Source organism: Malaya genurostris, chromosome 2 (genome assembly GCF_030247185.1).
Source record: "Malaya genurostris strain Urasoe2022 chromosome 2, Malgen_1.1, whole genome shotgun sequence".
In the NCBI taxonomy this organism is placed as follows: domain Eukaryota; kingdom Metazoa; phylum Arthropoda; class Insecta; order Diptera; family Culicidae; genus Malaya; species Malaya genurostris.
In genome coordinates, this window is record NC_080571.1 from 309,557,859 (window position 1) to 309,578,789 (window position 20,931).

The 20,931-nt window shown below is 37.7% G+C and overlaps 4 protein-coding genes across 18 annotated transcripts in view; 2 read left to right on the plus strand and 2 right to left on the minus strand.

Annotated features, from left to right (window-relative positions):
- Positions 1-826: 826 nt before the first annotated feature.
- LOC131431070 (vacuolar protein sorting-associated protein 52 homolog) lies at positions 827-3,233 on the plus strand. Its single transcript, XM_058596533.1, has 5 exons — positions 827-1,318; positions 1,374-2,100; positions 2,171-2,289; positions 2,347-2,467; positions 2,534-3,233. Exons 1-5 carry the CDS (start codon positions 933-935, stop codon positions 3,161-3,163), a joined length of 1,983 nt encoding a protein of 660 aa, XP_058452516.1. The 5' UTR covers positions 827-932; the 3' UTR covers positions 3,164-3,233.
- Positions 3,234-3,339: 106 nt separating this feature from the next.
- LOC131431071 (thioredoxin domain-containing protein 17) lies at positions 3,340-4,240 on the minus strand. Its single transcript, XM_058596534.1, has 3 exons — positions 3,904-4,240; positions 3,670-3,748; positions 3,340-3,611 (listed from the first exon to the last, which is right to left on the minus strand). The coding sequence occupies exons 1-3, from the start codon at positions 4,070-4,072 to the stop codon at positions 3,458-3,460; spliced, it is 402 nt and encodes a 133-aa protein (XP_058452517.1). The 5' UTR covers positions 4,073-4,240; the 3' UTR covers positions 3,340-3,457.
- A 2,034-nt stretch (positions 4,241-6,274) lies between these two features.
- Positions 6,275-9,400, plus strand: LOC131431074 (elongation factor G, mitochondrial). The gene is made up of 3 exons (XM_058596550.1): positions 6,275-6,491; positions 6,569-6,984; positions 7,040-9,400. The coding sequence occupies exons 1-3, from the start codon at positions 6,429-6,431 to the stop codon at positions 8,799-8,801; spliced, it is 2,241 nt and encodes a 746-aa protein (XP_058452533.1). The 5' UTR covers positions 6,275-6,428; the 3' UTR covers positions 8,802-9,400.
- Positions 9,401-11,965: 2,565 nt separating this feature from the next.
- LOC131431072 (electroneutral sodium bicarbonate exchanger 1) overlaps positions 11,966-20,931 on the minus strand; it is a 118,632-nt gene continuing 109,666 nt past the window's right edge. For 12 of the 15 annotated variants that reach the window (XM_058596537.1, XM_058596536.1, XM_058596542.1 and 9 more), the window contains 3 exons: positions 15,220-15,461; positions 13,381-13,507; positions 11,966-12,479 (listed from right to left, as the gene is read on the minus strand). In XM_058596537.1, the coding sequence (XP_058452520.1) occupies positions 12,366-12,479; positions 13,381-13,507; positions 15,220-15,461 (483 nt within the window). In that variant the 3' untranslated portion in view covers positions 11,966-12,365. The other 3 variants (XR_009229636.1, XM_058596548.1, XM_058596549.1) reach the window with 3 other exon arrangements.

Sequence of the window (20,931 nt, forward strand, 5' to 3'; positions counted from 1 at the left end):
TATAGTGGATAGTTGGATTTAACTGACTTCGGCTATACCAATTTTAGAATTCCGGTTTCCAGAATCGTTTCTCAAAGCTCAATCGTTTTCTCATGGTAACATTGTAAAAAAGAACATACTGATTGTCGTGATTCGACAGGATCCAGACAAATACGCGTTCGGTATCGTCTATATTCGTCTAAAAACTAAAGCGCAAATCCATGGTACAATCAGCGTTGCCAGGTTGCCAGATTTATCTGGCAAATGCCAGATTTCTCTCGCTTCTCCAGACACTCAAACTAACCAGATATTTTGCCAGAGTTTCGAAATTTTCCCAGATTTTCCAAATTTTCCTAGATTTCCCTAGATTTTTACGGGTTTGGCTTCTATACGATGGGTGGTGAGACCCTTATATTTTTTTAGCTCACAGAAAATGAAGGCCGGTAAAAATTTACTTGTATTTAGTAGACCCAGACAAATCCAGATAAATTATTGAGTTAGAGACAGATTTTTGATCAAATTGCCTGGTAACTCTGGGTACAGTGCTATCTCATTGAACGAGTAAAAAGCACATCAACAAGTGGAGATCTACTTGTCTCACATTTTGTTATGCTTAGCTCTTTCTACACCTCGTGCACTTGTATGAACACAAAGCAGGGTTGCTCAACTATGTCTATAAACTGAACTCATCAAGATGGCGTCGTGACAGTAGGCCGACTTTTCCGTACGAGTACTCGTCACAAAACCCGACCCTGATTTACACTTGATCCTTAAAAATTGTATAATACTATTGATTTCAACCCATATTTCGCTAGTTTCGGTTTAGAGTCTACAGCGTATACATGATCAAAACAAACACGAAAGTTTCTCTTACGTGTGCAACTCATTCATATTTTGCTAAAAATACAATATCAATTTTTTTTGTTTTATTTGTCTCGAAACATCGTAAAATCATGTCCGGTGGTGTTCAACTTGGTGACCAGATCGAAGACGATGAAGTGCAAGAAATTTTGAAGACGGGCACTGATTTGCGCCAGTATTCGGCACAAATCGAGAAAGAATTCAACGAAGTGGAAAATCGATCCATCGAAGACTACATCAAGGAGAGTCAAAACATAGCCTGTCTGCACAATCAAATCGGGAACACATCGACGATCTTGCAGCGAATGGAATTGATGTTGATGGATATTCAGGACGCTTTGAATAATATAAGTACAGAGATCACGACACTCCAGAGGAAATCAGTCTCAATGTCGGTCCAGTTAACTAATAGGCAGTCCATTCGAGCTCAACTGTCTCAATTTATTGAGGATATGGCCATTCCAGGAGAAATGATTTCGTAAGTATATTACTGTGGATATCAATTAGCTAGAGTACATAAACGAATTCTTCAGATCAATTATGGACACCCCGGTGACAGACAAGGATTTTCTGACTCATTTAAATGATCTAAACCATAAACTGAGTCTCATGAAAGAACTAAACTTTAAAGAATCTAAGTCGTCGCAGGACGTAAATGATGTGCTTCAAAAGCTTAAGATAAAAGCGATGAGCAAATTACGAGTCTATCTGATGGAACAAATTTATAAATTCCGTAAACCAATGACAAATTATCAAATTCCTCAGAATGCGATGTTGAAGTATAAGTTTTTCTTCGAATTTATACTTTCAAATGAACGCACAGTTGCACAGGAGATCTGTAATGAGTATATCGATACAATGAGTAAGATTTACTACAGTTATTTTAAAAGCTATTCGACACGACTGGCTGCTTTGAAATTCGAAGAAGCAGTCTCGAAAGATGATCTTATGGGACTCGAAGATACGGTGATTAGAGGAATATTTTCCAAGGCCAGTTCGTTGAAGAATAAAAGTACTGTGTTTTCCATTGGAGACCGTGGAGATGTTCTAAACCAGCAACTTGAAGCACCGATTATTGTCCCACATGCACAACAAAAAACTCGTTATCCGTACGAAGCGTTGTTTCGCTCGGAACAGTATGCCCTAGTAGACAATGCCTGTCGAGAGTATTTGTTCGTGACGGAGTTTTTCGTCGTACGAGGACATCAGGCACAAGAACTCTTCAATCAAATAATGGGAAAAACTATGGCGCTTCTAATCGTAAGTAGTGACTGTTGGTGGATCTATTAAAGCTCTCTAAGATTCATTTTACTATTTATTTTTTTCACAGAAAAATTTGGAAACCTATGTGCAAGACTGTTTTGATACTATAGCATTGTTTTTGTGTATCCAGCTTTGTCTGCGGTATCAATTGATGTGTCATAAACGATGCGTTCCTGCTCTTGATCGGTAGGAATTGATTATTTATATTACGTTTCGAAAAATATTTACTATTTTCACGTGCAGATATTGGGACAACCTACAAGGAGTTATATGGCCTCGTTTTGAGCTAGTATTCCGCATGAACATTCAAAGTATTCAGGAATGTGATCCGACAAAATTCTCTAAGGAAACGGGACCGCATCATGTAAGCTATGATTGTGAAAACTTAAGATTGTTTGTTATTTTTTTAAATTTGTTATACTTGTTTTAGATAACGCGTCGCTACGCAGAATTTTCGGCAGCCATAGTGGGTATTTCGGAAAATTTCCCAAATGAACTAGTCAGTCATTTGTTGCTGGAACTGCAGGAAGAGGTCAAGTGTTTCATGCTTCGAATGGCCGCTATTTTCACTACCCGCAAAGAGCAGCTCATCTATCTAATCAACAATTATGATTTGGTGTTAGGCGTGCTGATGGAACGAACGCGAGACAATTCAAAAGAAGCTGAAGCATTCCGTGAACTTCTCAGTACTCGTTCCGCAGAGTATGTGGAAGAAATTTTAGCTCCTCACCTTGGCGGCATAATTCAGTACGTGAAAGATTGTGAACATATGCTGGAAAAAGAGCAAACAGAGGAATTTAAGCGACAAGAGCGCCGTTCGCTGCAGCTGGTGGCAAGTTTTTCCGTAAGTTGGAAAAAATCTCTAGAAGAACTGAATCGAGAAGTATTTTTATCATTCCCGTCGTTGGTTACTGGATCGCAGCTGCTGCAGCTAGCCTTAGCACAGTTGGTGCAGTACTATCATAAATTCTACAAACTTTTGACTCCAAGCGCTCGAGCTCAATTGGTCAATATTCATGTTATTATGATAGAAATCAAAAAATATAAAAGTAACTATTAGTTTATTGTACTGTAGATGTTTACTTTTGATAAAACCCACGACTTGTACGAGGTGAATATGACGTTCAAACTCACTGTTGAAAGAAATATTCGTGTTATTTGAAACTCGTATGAACAAATCGTACATCGTCCTGCGTGCTCACTAAATTCGAACAAAATCATCACAAAAAGGAACTATTTCTGTGAAGTCTATCGTTTATTAACAGTTGTAAGTTCGGTCAAGATCTGTTACATTTTGTACATCCCAAACATATATGGTTTTGACGTTTTAGTTAAACTTTGGACTAGATCTGATTTAGTCCTCATCCGAAAGAAGCATTTCTACAAGATCCTTGTTTGAAACTCGCTCACCATCTAGTCTCTGGGGTGATTTCCAACGGAGCAACGTGGGCAGAAACACAAGATTAGTACGTGGGTCTTTACGATATGGGTTGTTCAAATCTTTCCAACTGAAAAATGATGTTCATTAAATTAGTATGATTGTACCTTTCAACACCGGATACTCACAATGGGCGATCGATTTCCACTGAAATAAAATGACTTTTCTCTGGGGCTTCCTTCAGAGCGTTCTCCACGACTGGAGCAGCTAGAGAAGTGAAAGTTCATTTGAAAAAAAATGCAAAGTCTGACCAACCCACGTGTGCTATTTCTTTGGTTTGACATGTCATAGTATTGTGTTTGCATGATTCATTGTTTTTCTTTAAAAACCAATTTTTTATAGGTGAAAATTATGAGCATTACCTTTCACGCAATAAGGGCACCAGCTGTCACCTTTCTCGTCCTTGTCACCGGAAAATAAGACGTGCACCGGCTCACCATTTCCTTCCAAACTCTCAGCCAGTTTGGTGAATTCATCCCAACTTTTGACGTGATGCTTGATTACCATTCTGGCGACACGACTCAAGGGCATATACAATAAATTTTATTGAATATGCAATCCGGTAATGCGCTTAGAATTTCAAAATCTTTGTAAACTGCCCTTAGATATCACCACCTATCTCAATTGCAAGAATAATGTCAACAGCGCGACGATGACAATGCTATTCTTTTTCGTTTTATCGCGTTATACACGCAGAGAAATTAGGCTTGCGTAATTGGTAGTAATATCAAACTACGATTTTCGATGTTTTAAACAGAATAATGATTATTGAATGAATGAAACCATTCAGCGTTGCAAAAATACAATTTGTTTTTGAAATTTCTTTTGATTTGCTTATAAATACATTTTTCTGTGTGTTTCCAAATAAGATGCAATGGTGCCAGTTGTACTGTTCATTCCGACTGTATTCATTGAAAAATGGTTTCTGAGATATCGATAGAAAACGTTTTTTTTTTACGAAGATTTTTTCAATCAGCTACATCTTTTTCGTGTTAGAAACCATACCATATTTTTTGAAGTACGAATAGTTAAGCTTCTTCAGAATTCGGATAGTTAACTCACAGACTAACAGACATGACAGTATGAGTAAATTCTTATAAAAAAAATTTTCGTTATGCACTAGCTCCACCTATATTGTACTGCGCGAACTATTTACTATTTGTACACCCCTTGTGTTATGTAAAAGTTTTTTTACTAGTTGGTTTCCCCTCGTTTGTCAACACCGATCAGCTGCTTGCAGGGATGCCTGATTTCATCAAAATATTTGAAAATGAATCGTCACAATGGATTATTGGATTACGTTGATAATATATTTAACTTTTTCGCGATGTTGGAGGTAACCATTTATTTGACTCAACGTTGTTCATCTAGACTATTTTTTATTGTGTTGGTAGTTTTCACCAGAAATTAAGTGGCGGCAGACCAGAAGCAAGTAAATATTGTAACACAACGGGTTCGATTTTGTCTTGCGTTGGAGGATGAGAAGTAGGCACAATTATGTATATAGTTTTGGCAATATGTATTAAATCTGTATCCTGCATGAAATTCGCATGGACGTATACAAATCAATACATTATAGGTAGTTCTGTATGAATGGCAACTCTGTTGGTAAATGAAAAAAATAAACACAGTCTAGATGACAGACAGGATGTTTTTGATAGGGTAACGTGGCGCCATCATGACACATGTGAGTACTGTCCCAAATAAAGGAATATTCGAAATGACCGTTAAAATGATTGAAGAATCTAATTTGAGTGTCCTGTCTGTTAGTCTGTGGTTAACTTCTTTAGAATTGTTTCGCGTACGTTTCATCAACACACCAAACTATCTATGAAGAAAAATTTCAAGCAAACGATGCCTGTTCGAGTATAGCTGTATTTACACGAGGTGATACAAGTGGTAATACCCGAGGCTGTAGTCGCAAAAAATGAGACATTTTATCTCCTCCACACTACGCTTATTCTGTAAGAAAGGCTTATAATTCACCTTGAAGAGAAATTGCAAGCGAATTATGAAATTGGACAGGGTTCAAAATGTCTACAAACACCAAAACTGTCTGCGCGCTTTAAGTGCTCTATAAATTATGATGCATGGTACCGATTTTGCTAACAAAACAATATGAATTGATAAGACAGCAAGTTCTGAGTCAGAACTTCTGACGAATGTCGCTGAAAAATCTGAATTTTGGAAGTCAGCGTCTACAGTGTCTACAGCGTATTTAGGAAATCTGGAAATTTTACAATTAAATCTGCAGATCTGGCTTCTCTGGTCACATTGCAAAGAAAAGAGAGAGAGACGTCAAAACTACTGAGGCCCTTGAAGCAAATAAAATCAATGTATCGTGTTTGGATCAGCCCGATGACAACAATAAGGCGCTCCAGCTAGTGCTATCGTAACCAACATCTCAGTCCTTCGGGGCCATCAAAGCTAGCAAATCAGTGAGAGCAAAGTAAACAAAATGAAGTAAAATACAACACTTCATTGATTGTGAAAGTCAGTATTACAATTTGGCAGCACACGTTTCATAACGATATCACATTTATAATCAAACATAAAAAAATCAACTTTCACAGCTAAATATTAGATATTTAGCAACAACGAACTTATATTCTTCTTTGTTGTTTTCGTCTTTGCGGGAAAGATGATGGTCACGAAAACATGGCGGCCTAGCAGAGACTTGGTTTGGATCCCTTGAAATTGGAAACGAGCCTTATCACGCGGTGTGTTTGACAGCAAAAGCATGTTTTCTGTTTCTTATGGTTCTAGATTCTGACGCGGCTCGTCGGGTGTTGTGAAAAATCCTTAGATAGTTTTACGTTTAGATTTTCCGTTTGTGGATTACTATCGTAATTTATCCTGTGCTAAGGTCTTAATTAGGGTATCCATCATGACTATTACTTATTTGCTACGAATTCGCCCACCATTGGGGGTAGCAAAAACAGTTATAGAGGTAAATTTTTGTCCCACATTCAGGGTTATATAATTACATACTATAGTATAAATATCATACTTTTAAAATTATTTCAGAACGTGAAACGTTCATTCGCGAGTAATGCAACTTTTGCCGAACATCATAAACTAGAGAACATTCGAAATATCGGCATATCGGCTCATATTGACAGCGGCAAAACGACGTTGACCGAACGAATTTTGTTCTACACCGGACGCATCAAAGAAATGCATGAGGTTAAAGGGAAGGATAACGTTGGAGCGACCATGGATTCGATGGAACTGGAACGGCAACGAGGTATAACGATTCAGTCAGCAGCTACATATACGACCTGGAAAGACCACAACATTAACATAATTGATACACCCGGTCATGTGGATTTCACGGTTGAGGTCGAGCGAGCGTTGAGAGTGCTGGATGGGGCTGTTCTGGTCCTGTGTAGTGTAGGAGGCGTCCAGAGTCAAACTTTGACCGTGAATCGACAAATGAAAAGGTAAGATTTATATCACAATAGTGTATTATTTAAATTATTACAATCATTATTACAGATACAACGTTCCCTGTTTGGCTTTCATAAACAAACTGGATCGAACTGGTGCTAATCCTAATCGGGTTCTTGGTCAAATGCGATCCAAGCTGAACCACAATGCTGCGTTTATTCAGCTTCCTATTGGGTTAGAAAATAATTGTCAGGGGATCGTTGATTTGGTGAAACAAAAGGCGCTTTACTTCGAAGGACAGCTTGGTCTGACGGTGAGGGAGGATGAAATTCCCCAGGATATGCGAGTGGAATGTGATGAACGACGACATGAACTTATTGAGCATCTTTCTAACGTTGACGATGCTATTGGAGAATTCTTCCTGGAGGAAAAAATGCCATCAGAGCGAGACATTATGAATGCCATACGAAGGACCGCTCTAAAGAGAACATTTACTCCGGTACTGGTTGGGACGGCACTAAAGAACAAAGGTGTACAGCCATTGCTAGACGCGGTGGTAAACTATTTGCCTCATCCTGGTGAAGTAGAAAACATTGCTCTTATTGAGAAGAAAGGTGCAGAACCGCAACAAGTTATCTTGAATCCAGCACGAGATGGAAAGGATCCGTTTGTAGGTCTGGCGTTCAAGTTAGAAGCAGGTCGATTTGGCCAGTTAACCTACCTCCGGTGCTATCAAGGTGTGTTGAGGAAAGGCGACAGCATATACAATGTCCGATCGGGAAAGAAAGTTCGGTTGGCCCGTTTGGTGCGTCTGCATTCGAACAACATGGAAGATGTGAATGAAGTGTACGCTGGTGACATATTTGCCCTGTTTGGAGTAGATTGTGCTAGTGGTGACACATTTGTAACAGATTCAAAGTTAGAACTTTCTATGGAATCCATATTCGTTCCTGATCCCGTAGTTTCAATGGCAATTCACCCAACCCATTCCAAAGACCGGGATAATTTCTCTAAAGCGATTGCACGATTTACTAAGGAGGATCCCACATTCCGATTCACATACGATGCGGATGTCAAAGAAACTCTAGTGTCCGGTATGGGCGAACTTCATCTCGAAATCTATTCACAGCGAATGGAACGTGAGTACAATTGCCCGGTGGTGCTCGGTAAACCAAAAGTAGCATTTCGAGAGACCTTAGTTGCTCCGTGTGAGTTTGACTATCTTCACAAGAAACAGTCCGGTGGTCAAGGTCAGTACGCTAGGGTCACGGGTATGTTGGAACCGCTACCTCCTCATTTGAACACAAATGTCGAATTCGTTGACGAAACTATCGGAACCAATGTTCCGAAACAGTTCATACCCGGTGTTGAAAAAGGTTTCCGACAAATGGCCGAAAAAGGTTTGCTCTCGGGTCATCGATTGTCTGGCGTCAAGTTTCGTCTGATAGATGGTGCGCACCACATCGTCGATTCCTCCGAATTGGCTTTCATGCTAGCGTCACAGGGAGCAATCAAGAGCGTATTTGAGGAGGGTAGCTGGCAGATTTTGGAACCGATCATGATGGTTGAGGTTACGGCACCGGATGAGTTCCAGGGCACCGTTATTGGACAGCTCAATAAGAGACATGGAATCATTACGGGCACGGAAGGAACGGAAGGTTGGTTCACAATTCACGCCGAAGTACCTTTGAACGATATGTTCGGTTATGCCGGTGAGTTGCGTTCGAGTACGCAGGGCAAAGGCGAGTTCAGTATGGAGTACAGTCGGTATTCGCCTTGCATGCCTGAGGTACAGGAAAAACTGGTTAGTGATTATCAGGCCTCGCAGGGAATTGTGGTGGATAAAAAGCAACAAAAGAAAAAAAATTGAGATGTTTATGGACTCATGCGGGTTGACAACGTGTATATAGTTAAAGAATATTTAGTTCATTCTATGTTCGAATGTTATGTCACTGATTGGTATGATAAGAATAATTTAATTGGAATATCTACGTTGATGTTAATTATGCCTTTCATTTATGAAATTCGAAAATTTACAACGAAAAATCATACGCAAATAAGTGCACTTTCATTTCTTTACTAACTAGACAATGTGAATTTTTCAAGTTGAAGTTTTTCTTTGTTTACCTTCTCTTCCGAATATTTTGGCACGATAAGGAAGATTTTCATTAAATTTTTCTTGCTGACTGAAAGTCTTAGATTTCCGGGGATATTTCACGTAAAAAATTGAAAGGTTCACGTGACAACAGCTGGGTAGTTGAGAGAAGAGAAGGTAAACAATGCAAAGCAAAATGTTATTTGCTGGTGCGACTTTTCGAAAAATTTATCGACTTATGTGGACTAATTGCAGTTCCCATTGGTTGTATGGATACATGCAGATTTGTAAAATTTACCATCGTTTGAACAGTAAATCTAGATAAAAGTTGAAATAAATTAAGAATGTCTGAATAAACTCAGTGATGGTAAAAATATTGTTGTTGGAGTACTCCCAATGTATTGCCCAGATATTACTAATGCCCAGATATTACTAATGTATGTGTGAATGTATGTATGTACCAGTAGCCACCATCAGAGCAAGAAATGCGTGTAGACTTTCCGTAGCCATAAAATTCGTCTAGTAGTCCACGTTATTGTTACTTAAGGGAAAACTAAAAGGGTTAAATGGATTCGTAAGCAGAATAGCTTACGCATATACCTCGGGAATGCAAGACTTTCCAACAATAACATCCAACTAAACGGTGAACTACCTTGCTATACGTTTTTGAACCCACCTGATGGTTTGCTTAAGAAGGGCGTGTCAAACTCATATCAGACCTTCCGAAGAAAACAATATCCTTCAAGTGAGTTGGGCTGGCTATCTACGTTACCACGTCCAGTCCTCAATTTGATTTATTGCTTAGAAAGTACTAATGTCCAAAACAAATTGAAAAGTAAGAAAAAACTAGAAAACTTTTTTCCAGAATGCAGCGAACCCCGGAAAATCACACACCCGAAGGCACTAGAAAACATTTTTTCGGAGAAAAAAACTTTCTTTTATTCGCTCAACTGATCAACAATTCAATGGTTTCGGACTAGGTGTATATTTAAATTGAAGTTGACAGTTTTTTTTTTCATCACATTGAAATTAATTATTAATTATAGTTTGTTATTACTAAATTTTATTTAGCCCCGATTTGAACCCAATCTCTAAGTCTATAAAATAATATTTTAAATCGAGGGTGTGGCATAATGTCTATATGATCCTAAATGTTGTTGCAACTTGTTTATAGCGTCTCGTTGAACCCTCTTAGAAAAAACGTTTAATACGTTGTATCGTTGGTCCAATCAACGTCCAATTAATCGTTCAACGGAAGCCCAGCACGAGACCTTCGTTTGCCGATTAAGAAACAGACCATTGAACCGAGCGCCATTTTTTTCGTTGAACAAATCTGGCCGTCAAAGGTCCATTGTTGAACCATTTTCAATATGCGAAGTTGGAGCACCGTTGGACTAGTTTTACTGGGAAATTTTAGAAGTTTTTATCCACTTATTTATTTCAAATGAACACTGTAGAATATCAGGTGTACAACTTTGCTTCCGCCGTTTTTCCGATAGGTGGCACACGGTCTGACAGATCAACATTTTCAATCCTTCGAAGAGTTGGAAAAATGGGTTGCTTCATGGATAGCGTCAAAAAAGGACTCCTTTTTTCGAGCCGGGATCCGAAAATTTCCGAAAAGATGGGAGAAAGTTGTCGCTAGCGACGGACAATACTTTGAATAATACATCTGTAAGCCATTTTTCGCAATATAGCTTTAAATTTTGGAAAAAACGGCGGAAGCAAAGTTGTACACCTAATAATTCTACTTCATGTAGAATAAAAACAATTGTTTTCTGTATGAGGATAACACCAAATTTCTACACTATTTTTGTAGGAGTAAAAACAACAACAAACCGCCCTCTCAGCAGCCGGTTCTATTTTGTTGGTCGTTGAGCGCTTATTGAACGACATACTGCACGAAGTTTTCGTTCAGTTTGCTGGCACGGTTTGTTGTTTTTTCTCTTGCAAAAATAGTGTGAAATCTAGGTGTTACCTTCATATAGAGAGATTTGTTGTTATTCTATGTAAAGTAGAGGTATTGTACAGGTATGTAGTGTTAGTTTAAAAAAATAAGTGGAAAAAAGTTCGGAAATTGTCCAGTAAAACTAGTCCAACGGGGCTCCAACTCCTCATATTGAAAATGGCTCAACAATGGACCTCTGCGCGCCAGATTTGCTGAACGAAAAAAAATGGCTTTCGGAATAACGGTCTGTTTCAAAATCGGCAAGGTTCCGCGTTGGCCTCTCGTTGAACGATTGATTGGACGTTCATTGAGCCAATGATCCAACGAATTGGACCAATGAAGGACCACCGTTGAACTTTTTTTTTTCTAAGCGGGCGTTCCTGCAAACTGAACGATTATTTCGTGCAGTATGCCATTCAACAAGCGCTCAACGACTAACAAAATATAATCACTTGCTGAGTGAGTTGCTATCATGAAACTCAAATTTAGGCTATTTTCTGATTTCGTGTGAGACAAACCAGCACGCCACGATCATAGCATGCGGCGACTAGCGAAATCACATACTTGTGTGCAAGATACACTTGTACACAACCTCAGGCGTACATGGCAACGGTGTTGGCTCGTGTGTTTGAATTTCATCGTTTTACGAGCAATTGTTGTTAGTAATTAGTATATCCTTTTAAGCGTTTTGCATAGAATAACTTCAGGCGTTTTTCATTGAGAAACGTTTAGTGTTTTCATTGTGAAAACACAATCGGAGTTTGATATTGCAGTTTTAACAAAAGGGCAATATTCTGACAGTGTTTTATTACCGATTCGGTTTACCAGTACTTTTATAAAATAAAAATCGGTATAAGTCAAGTGGCCAATGTGCACGAGAAGTAAGCGGTTTCCATCCATTACATCTTCAACTAAAAACATGCTTAACTGGTAATATTTGCAGATAACATGAGATTGGATGAGGAGTATCGGAAAATTACGTGACATCAAATAAACTTCATAATTGTATATTTGCGCGGATTTGTAGGTCTGTTAGCTAATAAATGTATAAGGTTCAATAATTACGGTTGATCACTCTGAGACGTTTCATTCCAACATCCTATTGCCTTTCAATAATTGAGACAAGCAGTCAGGTTCGCTTCACCCATTAGTTTATCAAATTGTAGAAAAAAGTTTTACTTCTCTAGACTGGAATTGATATAATGTTCCTAAAAAAATCTCTTTTGTATTGTAGTTTCCTCAATAGCACACTAATACATTGACCTATTTTCACTGGACAGTTTACTACTGCATTTGACAGCTTTGCTCAACAATTTCAAACGTTCGCTTATTGCATATAACAAGTCCTACTCAACACAACGACTAACTGTGACAATCCTTAAGGTTCAAGTTCAAAGCTGCGTTTCTGATGCACTACTTAGCCCAAGTGAGATACCCTCTGTACTACGGATAACGGCTGCATTTCCGGCTCGTGAGGCATTCATCCAGAATTCCCGCTTGAGTTTCTGAGGTGCCAAACGTTCGTAGATGTGTGGGAGAGAAGGAAGGTTTTGTCAGCACGATTTTATGGGATAATATTCCACTATATTATCAGCATTAACTATTAATGACGAAGCTCTAAAAATGCAACTATTACCATTAAAATTATTTTTCTAGCAGTTTTTAAAGTGTGCATTTATAAACAAACTAACTAAAACCACTTACTATCCAATTCAGAACATTGCAAGACAGCTAATACAGAACATTAATTCACAATCAACAGTCCAGTGATCCTTTTTTATTTTGCTTAGAAAAGTCCAGCATTGTTGGAGCTACACAGACATTGACTATGACATATGGTTTCATGAAACAATTATTGTTGAGATTGAACTATTTTGCATTCTAATTTAGGTGAAGTTGATGCACTTATACTATGAATGCGTTTGCCTAGTCGGGAAAAGCAAAATGAGATATGTTTCGTACAAATTTATCAACATAGACCGATTAATGATTGACCGTGATTTCCGTGCATAATGAAAGAACCGCGTGCATGACTGCAAATGAAATGAGACACCAGTGGCGTAAGTTGTGTTATGATTCTTCTATCAGTTGAATGTTGAGGCGTCGTTTTGATACAAAACGTCTAAAGGCCTGTCACAAGCTCCTACTGACAACATATCGATTGTTTATTTGGCTAACAGCTCAACAAGAACGACAGGAATGTATTGCTAAATGTTCTTACATGAAAAACGGAATAATGAACAGCTATTGAATAGTAGGAGTACTGTTCACACACAACTCGCACAGAGAAGTACACCAATAATTTATGATACTTGTTTTTTTTTATCAAGGAGGGTTTTGATTGGACTTTTACGATCAAATTTTGGAAGGGTCTCACGTTTATGCTCTGAGGTTAGACTTTTAGACCTGTGTTCGTTTTTGGAGTTTTGATTGGCGGTTGTTGGCATCCTCCGGATTGGTCTCCTCTTCTTCCCGCATTGTGGATAGCCTGTTGTCGGCGATGTTCGCCTTCTTCACCGTAGATTCGGCAAGTCTGAAACGGTATGAAGGAAAATTGTTCTATAGAGTGTTTCATTTTAAGAGTTGAGGGTGCAGTTCTAACGAGATTGCTGTCTGTGAATTACTTATTTGAGATTTTCACATCGATAGAGTATGTTATTTCTTAAAGACTGTCCCAGAAAGTATGGACGCAACCAAAAACCGCTGCCATTTCGCAATGGTTCAGAATCTGTCAATTTTTATAGCTGCGTCCTGTTGTTTACACTCTTCTCTAACCACTTGTGCAGTTGTTTATTTGTTTTCATTAGTTTGTTTCGAAATGCGTGGACTTTCAGCAGAACAACGTCGAAAAATTGTGTACAAATGGTGCACAGAACGCGGACTGTCACTGAGAAAGATAGCAAAAATGGAAGGAGTAAAAAAGGTTCTGCTAACCCTCAGTTGGATGAACGAATACTGAAGGCGTCCGAGTGAAAAAAGGAGGTTTCAGTTCGGGATGTGGCCAAAAAAGTGGGCACTTCGAAGTCAAATGTTCTTCGTGATAAAGAACGTTTGAATCTTCGAACCTATAAGAAGCAGAAACAACCAAAACGTAGTCCGAAACAAGAAGCATCGATCAGGCTGAGGATTCGAAAGCTGTACAATACGATTCTTGCTGGAAATTTGAACTACATAATCATGGACGACGAAACCTACGTGAAACTCGATTACAAATCCTTGCCGGGACCACAATATTATACGGTGCGGGAAGGGCAAGTGTTAAACCAGTCCGAGACATCGATTGAAGTCGAAAAATTTAGTAAGAAAGCTATGGTCTGGCAAGCAATTTGTAGCTGCGGTAAGATTTCGAAACCTTTCAGCATCAATGATCAGCGAAATATACATCAAGGAATGTTTACAAAAACGACTTCTACCCATGATTCGAAGCCACAAGGATCCTGTTGTCTTCTGGCCAGATCTTGCTTCTTGTCACTACTCGAAATCAACGGTAGAATGGTATACTATCAAAAATGTCACTTTCGTCCCAAAAGACATGAATCCACCAAACTGCCCACAACTTCGACCAATTGAGGAATTTTGGGCATTAACGAAGGCACAGTGTAGGAAACATGTCTCGGCAGCCGAAACCATTCAACAGTTCGAAAAGGTTGGAAAAAAGTGTCAAAACTTGTCGCCAAGAAGTCTGTACGGAATTTAATAAGGATCGTTCGCAAGAAGGTGCGCCAGCTAGTCTACAATGGCTAAGTATCAAATGTTGAGAATAATATTCTGTTGTTGTAGTCTAATATTATCAGTATATCGAATAAAATTTGAATATCTTGTGAATTATTCACAGGGAAATCAAAGTGCGTCCATACTTTCTGGGACAGTCTTTATGTCGATTTACTTAAAATGATTTATAACACAGTTTTATGAACTCATGAAATTTTACACTGTTTCAACTATGATCGACCAAATCTCAAGATTTAGTTAGCCAATTTGATATTCCTTTCCGTAATCGAAAAGGTAAACTTCTTGGAATGGCCCTTATTGAAAACAATACACGTTATACAAATCCCGTAAAATTCTGCGAAATTCGTCATTGTTTCCCACTCATCTGTTTCATTCACGGTAAGAAAAGAGAAATTGTTTTTGTGTTATGCTTTGGCTAAGACCATGGTTTGGTCCATCTCGCCAGAAACATTTTCGTAACTATTACTGTTACTGATCCGCTTACCCTTTGTCGTGGCCTATTAGGATACTTACGATTGTTGTACAGCTGGTTGATTGTTTGTGGTTGGTGTTAGTTCACTACTGATGTTGGTGAAGGTATCCGGTGGGTGGTCCTGTTGATGGGGCTTCTTCGTAAACAGTACATTACAGTTATTAACCTGCTTCCAGATGGTAGTTTTATTCACTTCCTCCGATATGTTGATTTTCACTTTCGATGTAAAATTTCCATTTTCCAACGGTAGCTGCAGATTATCAGCCGAGTGGTGACCTGATTCCTGCGGTGGAAACACAGGGAGTACAGGAAATGGCACAAAGGTGTTTTTTGATAGTTCAAAGCTAGATTGGAAAAGTTGTTTGAGTGGCAAGACGCGGTGAAAGAAGAGCTACATATGTGCTTGAAACGTGAAGAATCAATATGTTCCCAAAATAGTTAGGACGTTGTTTAGAGTCGAGCAATTATAATCACAAAGAACAGATATTCAAGCTATAATATTCCTCATGGAAAGTTGGATGGAAACGCATTGTGCAAAATTTTCTCGTGCGTAATTAATCAGTAAGAATATTTAGTTATCCGTCTTGTTGAAATATGTAGCCGGTGAAAAATTTTTCACGCGTATCGAAAGCTTAACTTGCGCATCTATTCTCTGTGTTATAATTGAGCCGTTTTCTTATAAAACTTTTTTTTAATCACAACTAATGTGCCAATAGTAGAGATGAGTTTTTTTTAGTCAAATGATTGGTTTATTTCAAATAATTTTGTGATTATATAAAATATTTCTTCTTGCTTTCAATTCGTCCTCTAACGATCAGCGTTTGAACTAAGATGTTCAATTGAATTGTTCTACAACCAATACTTTTCATTTTCCAGTTAAAACATTATCATTTTCACACCAAAGACTCTACAATTTTCTTTAGTTTTGCATCAACAATGGAACCTAAGTGCTAGTTTAGTTAATTAAAATTAATGTGTTTCAATTCATGCATTAACATTAACAAGATATACGATAAAATAACATGATTCAGTGAGTTGGTTAGTTGGTGCTTAGTGGTTGGTGACAATTATTTGCGTTTTCGGCGTGTTTAGTAGAGTGTGGTTTTCCTGTCGAATAAAAAAAAAACGGAAGAAAATAATACCAATCGAAGAATGAGCAATTAATATTCTTGTTAAGTAGATAGAGGAAGCATATACACCATTCTCGAGGGTTTCAACATTCATCTGATTAGGAGTGGGAAATGCAATAGCTGAAATGGAATGTATGGACCGACAAGCAATTACAAGCTCTTAGTTTAGGTTATGTAAAATTGTCTGAAACTGATACTACTGTCACAATTGTTGCCTGACTTAGGTTATCCATTTCAATAGCGTTTGTGCTAATCGAATGACAGGCTTCGATTCAGTACGCTAGTATACTCCTCATTTAAGATAAGGTTTGTATTATTTTCGAGAAGTTTGGTATCATTTTACTGGCTATGTTTTCACTTCAATATGGTTCAATGTTCCGGATTGATTCATTAGAGTCAAATTGTTGACGTTTTAGGTCACGATTTGCTTCTTCACTAGAAAAGGTTTGATCTAAAACGTTATATTATCAACATATTCAAAATAAATGGTGTCTCTTTCGCTCCAAACTGACAGGGTTTGGTTTTATGGAAGGGTATTGTTTTGTAAAAGCGTGAAACATTTGATACGCTCATATATCAGATACAATTTTATACAACAGAAAGATTTCGGTGTATTTGAAAGAGTTAATGGTTTATCGAAGTATCACTTGGAACTAAACCGACAGCCAAACGATAGGACGCTTCGAGCGCAAAGTGTTGGTACTGCAGCAGTACAATAGCAGACCCTGACAGCTTGGAGCGAAATCTATCTTCAGTTCAGGAACGCCATCACACGGCATCACATTTTATATATCATGTTAAGTGTGTGGGTGTGCAGTGCTGCTGTTTTCGCGAGTACGATTTTGACATTTTACTCCCCTACTTTTATGTACGAGATTCAATGCGAACTCGCTTGAGGGCACCATGCTCGCTAAAAACGATGTTGCCAATGATTTGTACGGGAAATGTGAGAGCTGGATATCTTGTTAATATGATGTCTTTGACTATAGCTAACCAACCACACACCGCTACAACGGCAAAAAGCAACCGCTAAATTTCACAAAACGTTGCAATCACGTTTTAGAAGCGACCTTTGTACAGAGGCTCGAAAGGCCGAATTTCATATAACATTCGAATTCACCGAGATCACCACAAATAAAAAAATTAAAAGATCTGTTGAGCTTTGACTATATATTTTACAATATTTGTTTTGATGTTATTTGTCATATCTATGTTAGTTTGTGATTATTTTTATTATCGTATTGTAATTATTGTTATTTAAATTTTTTTTTTCAAATGATGATGTTTTTTGCGCCCATTTGATTGGATATTCAAATGGGCTTTTTCCCATCCTCGTCCATTTAGAAATAACCGGCATTTTTCTTCTGCTCTTGGCAAAACAATTCCCCAGTATAAGAAATTTTCAGTATTGAGTCCCGTAGCATTTCGCAAATTTTCTTTTCAATTATTACATTCATCAGTTATTTTTTTTGCTAGCTACTGATGAAAAGTTCATAATGGCTATATACGTCATATCGGACCAAATTGAAACGAAAACAGCTTTACAAATAAATTCTCTTCATATCTCTAAAGATTTGACTTCATCGTACTCATGGTTTAAAGAGATCGTAAAGGTCAAAGAGATAGATTTCATTTAGAAGTTGAATCTCTTATGCTGACCAAAGAAACCATCTAATGCGAGCTCTTAAGCATTGCGAATAAAGGCGTTGAAATATACGGCGCCTAAGTTTTAAAGGATTTTTTTTAAATCTCGCATTTAGGACACTACACTGAGAGAAATCTACTACTACTTGAGTGCAAACAATTGTGTTTAGTATCTATCGAGGGTGATAAAAATGTTTATCGTTCATTAGACTCTTAATGTGATGTTTTCTGAGCTTTTCTTGATCGTATCGTTGTATCGATAAAAATTGATGTTCTACTTGGCTTTTCATACCTTATTTAATGAATTGTTAAAATTAACACTGTAGCAGTAGTTTTTTTTCATAATATATGGAAAATTGTAAAGTGCACAATACACACCACAAACGTTTTTTTTTCAAAGTCATTCGCGGTAACGGTGAATCGATTAACTTCATATTTTAAGATACTAATTGGTATAGCTAGATGTGAACGACCAAGATCAAAGAATGCTCAAACCAATGGATATTTTTTAGGAATGTTTATCTAGATTCTGTTATTTGACAGAAAATGGTCCGGGGAACTCCTCCGAATGAAAATTCAATTGATTCCGCCTTTTCAATTCTTTATCTTCTAATCTAATCTAACCTCGAACTAAATTGAGCTTGGTGAAAAATTGGACTGGCCTAGCAAAAAAAAAACAAGAAAAACAATATCCAACTAGTAAAACAGATGGGGAATATGACATTCGAATACAACTGTGCAGTGAAAACCGAGAAAAAGCTATTGCAGAGACACATGCAGGGTAGTTTAATTGACAAAACGATCTCCCCGGATAGAAGCTAGCTACGGGTTCGACTCCCGTCTCTGTGGTAGCTTTTTTGTGGTTTTCATTACATAGTTGTATTCACATGTCATGTCATTCGGATCTGTTTTCCTAGTTAGATACTGATCAAATTTAAAACTAGCTCAAGGCGGTTCTACGTATTAACAAGACTAAAACAAATCAAAGAAAAACAAGTTTCCTTAGCAAAACATTTGATCGCATAATTTAAAAAGTGGAAAAAACAATGATAATTCCTATAATCAACCCTGCTATCCGGAAATGGACGGGATAAAATATTGTCTCAAATCTTGGATCGAGGCAAACTGCTCATTATCAAATGTTCAGTTCAGCTTTGGCTTAGTAACGGAAACAGAAAAACAAATGATTTCTTTGCACTTTTTCTTATCTGCCATTCAATTGGTTAATTGCCTCTTCACGTAAAGAACAAATGACTTTCCTATTTTAAGACGACGTCCTTCGGGAAGGCTCCGCTAGCATGTATTTTGAGCGTTTTTTGCAAGAATTATGTGGAGCACCTTACCATTCTCGGAAATCAATGTCAATTGGGATGTGCGAATACTTGGGTGTTGATGAAGCAACGTGACCGTAAAGCCTCGAAAGCCTTCGAAACTTTTGACAACCATTATAATTTGTAATCAATTTTTCAGACACGGTCTTTCTACTATAAGGAAAATGTTTTTTATTTGTACATTACTACAGCTGGCTTACAAGAAGTGTGCTTTGCTATTTTTGTGCATAAAAAAACGAAAAGAAACTTCCTATCCGGTTTTTCATAACTCGTTTAATGAATTGTTCGATCTGAGAACAATTAGCTCATACAACTACTTAGCTCAAAACTGTCGCTCTACGCATAATTTTTCCATATTCTATAGGATATCCTATTTCCTATGTATACGGGACAATTATGCGTAGAACGGCAGTAAACGTGTGAAAAGTGAAAGAACCAATCGAAATTTGGTCAAACTTATTTGACTTAGTTAGGAAAGTATGCCGACACTCTGTTCCTTCGCAGAGAATGTTCTGAATGATAATTCTGTTTTTCTATCAATGGAGTTTTCAACTGTTCCTTTTTCATGTAATAACAATTATGTAGGGCCGAACCAAATCAAATTCGACTTGATAAAAAATTTGCTGGGCTTAGCAAATAGTCGCTCACTTGATATTATTCAATTTTCATACGGTAGATTTATGCAGATTGAAGAAAACTTTTTGGAAACTTTCTGAAAACTCGATCCATAAGCATACTCATCCTCCGTAACATTCCAGTTAACTACTAGCAGACCCTGTCAGTTTGGCGTGAAATCAATCTTCAGTTCTGCAACGCCATCGCACGGTATCACAATCAACATATCATGTCAATTGTATGGGTGCGCACTGCGCAGTGCTGCTATTTTGGCGTGCACGGATTTTTACATTTCTCTCCCCTATTTCTATGTACTAGATTCGATGCGGACTCGCCTGAGGGCGCCATGCTCGCAAAAAAAGATGTTAGCAATGATTTGTTTGGGAAATGTGAGAGCCGGATATCTTGTTAATATGATGTCTTCGCCACTAGCAAATTTGCAAAACATTCGCGACGTCTGATAAAAACGGAACGGCGATATCCTTCAGAATCACAAACGGCAGAAAACATAGCTAGAAAAATACAAACTTCCCCAATTTGGACTACACCGTCGTAAATAACTCAAAACACTTTACATTTCAGTAGGAAAACTACGACTAACTTTAAGAAAGAAATTAAACTGTCTTTGAATAATTGAGCATGCGTGTTCGTTGGCTTCAGTGTAATGTTTACCAGCATTAAGCGTTTCGGATCTATATCTTGTTTTGATTTTGGCTTTGAATAAAAGCAAATGACAATTTCATCACCTAGCTCAAGCGGCAAAACTACATTTGTTCTATTTTATTTAAATACATTGAATAGCTATACAAAACGGCATAGATGTTGTAAATTAAACTAAGATTCAGAAGGTAAGTTAAAAATGCTAAAACATAACTCTTTGTCTACTGTGTAAATATGAAGAATAAAATGCTAGTGTATAAATAGTGATGTTCAGTTTCGGGGTATTTTGCTAAGTTGAATATTTCGTTTATAAGGAAAGTGTAGTGTTATCATATGCATCAAAAGAAACGTAGTGTAATTACACATGAAATCA

Coding starts and splice junctions, on each gene's coding strand:
- LOC131431070 (XM_058596533.1), top strand. CDS start 933: ATGTCCGGTGGTGTTCAACTTGGTGACCAGATCGAAGACGATGAAGTG. Junction 2,101..2,170: donor AAACTATGGCGCTTCTAATC/GTAAGTAGTGAC, acceptor TTTTTTTCACAG/AAAAATTTGGAAACCTATGT. Junction 2,468..2,533: donor AGGAAACGGGACCGCATCAT/GTAAGCTATGAT, acceptor TACTTGTTTTAG/ATAACGCGTCGCTACGCAGA.
- LOC131431071 (XM_058596534.1), bottom strand. CDS start 4,072: ATGCCCTTGAGTCGTGTCGCCAGAATGGTAATCAAGCATCACGTCAAA. Junction 3,749..3,903: donor GTGCCCTTATTGCGTGAAAG/GTAATGCTCATA, acceptor TCACTTCTCTAG/CTGCTCCAGTCGTGGAGAAC. Junction 3,612..3,669: donor GTGGAAATCGATCGCCCATT/GTGAGTATCCGG, acceptor ATCATTTTTCAG/TTGGAAAGATTTGAACAACC.
- LOC131431074 (XM_058596550.1), top strand. CDS start 6,429: ATGACTATTACTTATTTGCTACGAATTCGCCCACCATTGGGGGTAGCA. Junction 6,492..6,568: donor TAGCAAAAACAGTTATAGAG/GTAAATTTTTGT, acceptor AAATTATTTCAG/AACGTGAAACGTTCATTCGC. Junction 6,985..7,039: donor GTGAATCGACAAATGAAAAG/GTAAGATTTATA, acceptor TCATTATTACAG/ATACAACGTTCCCTGTTTGG.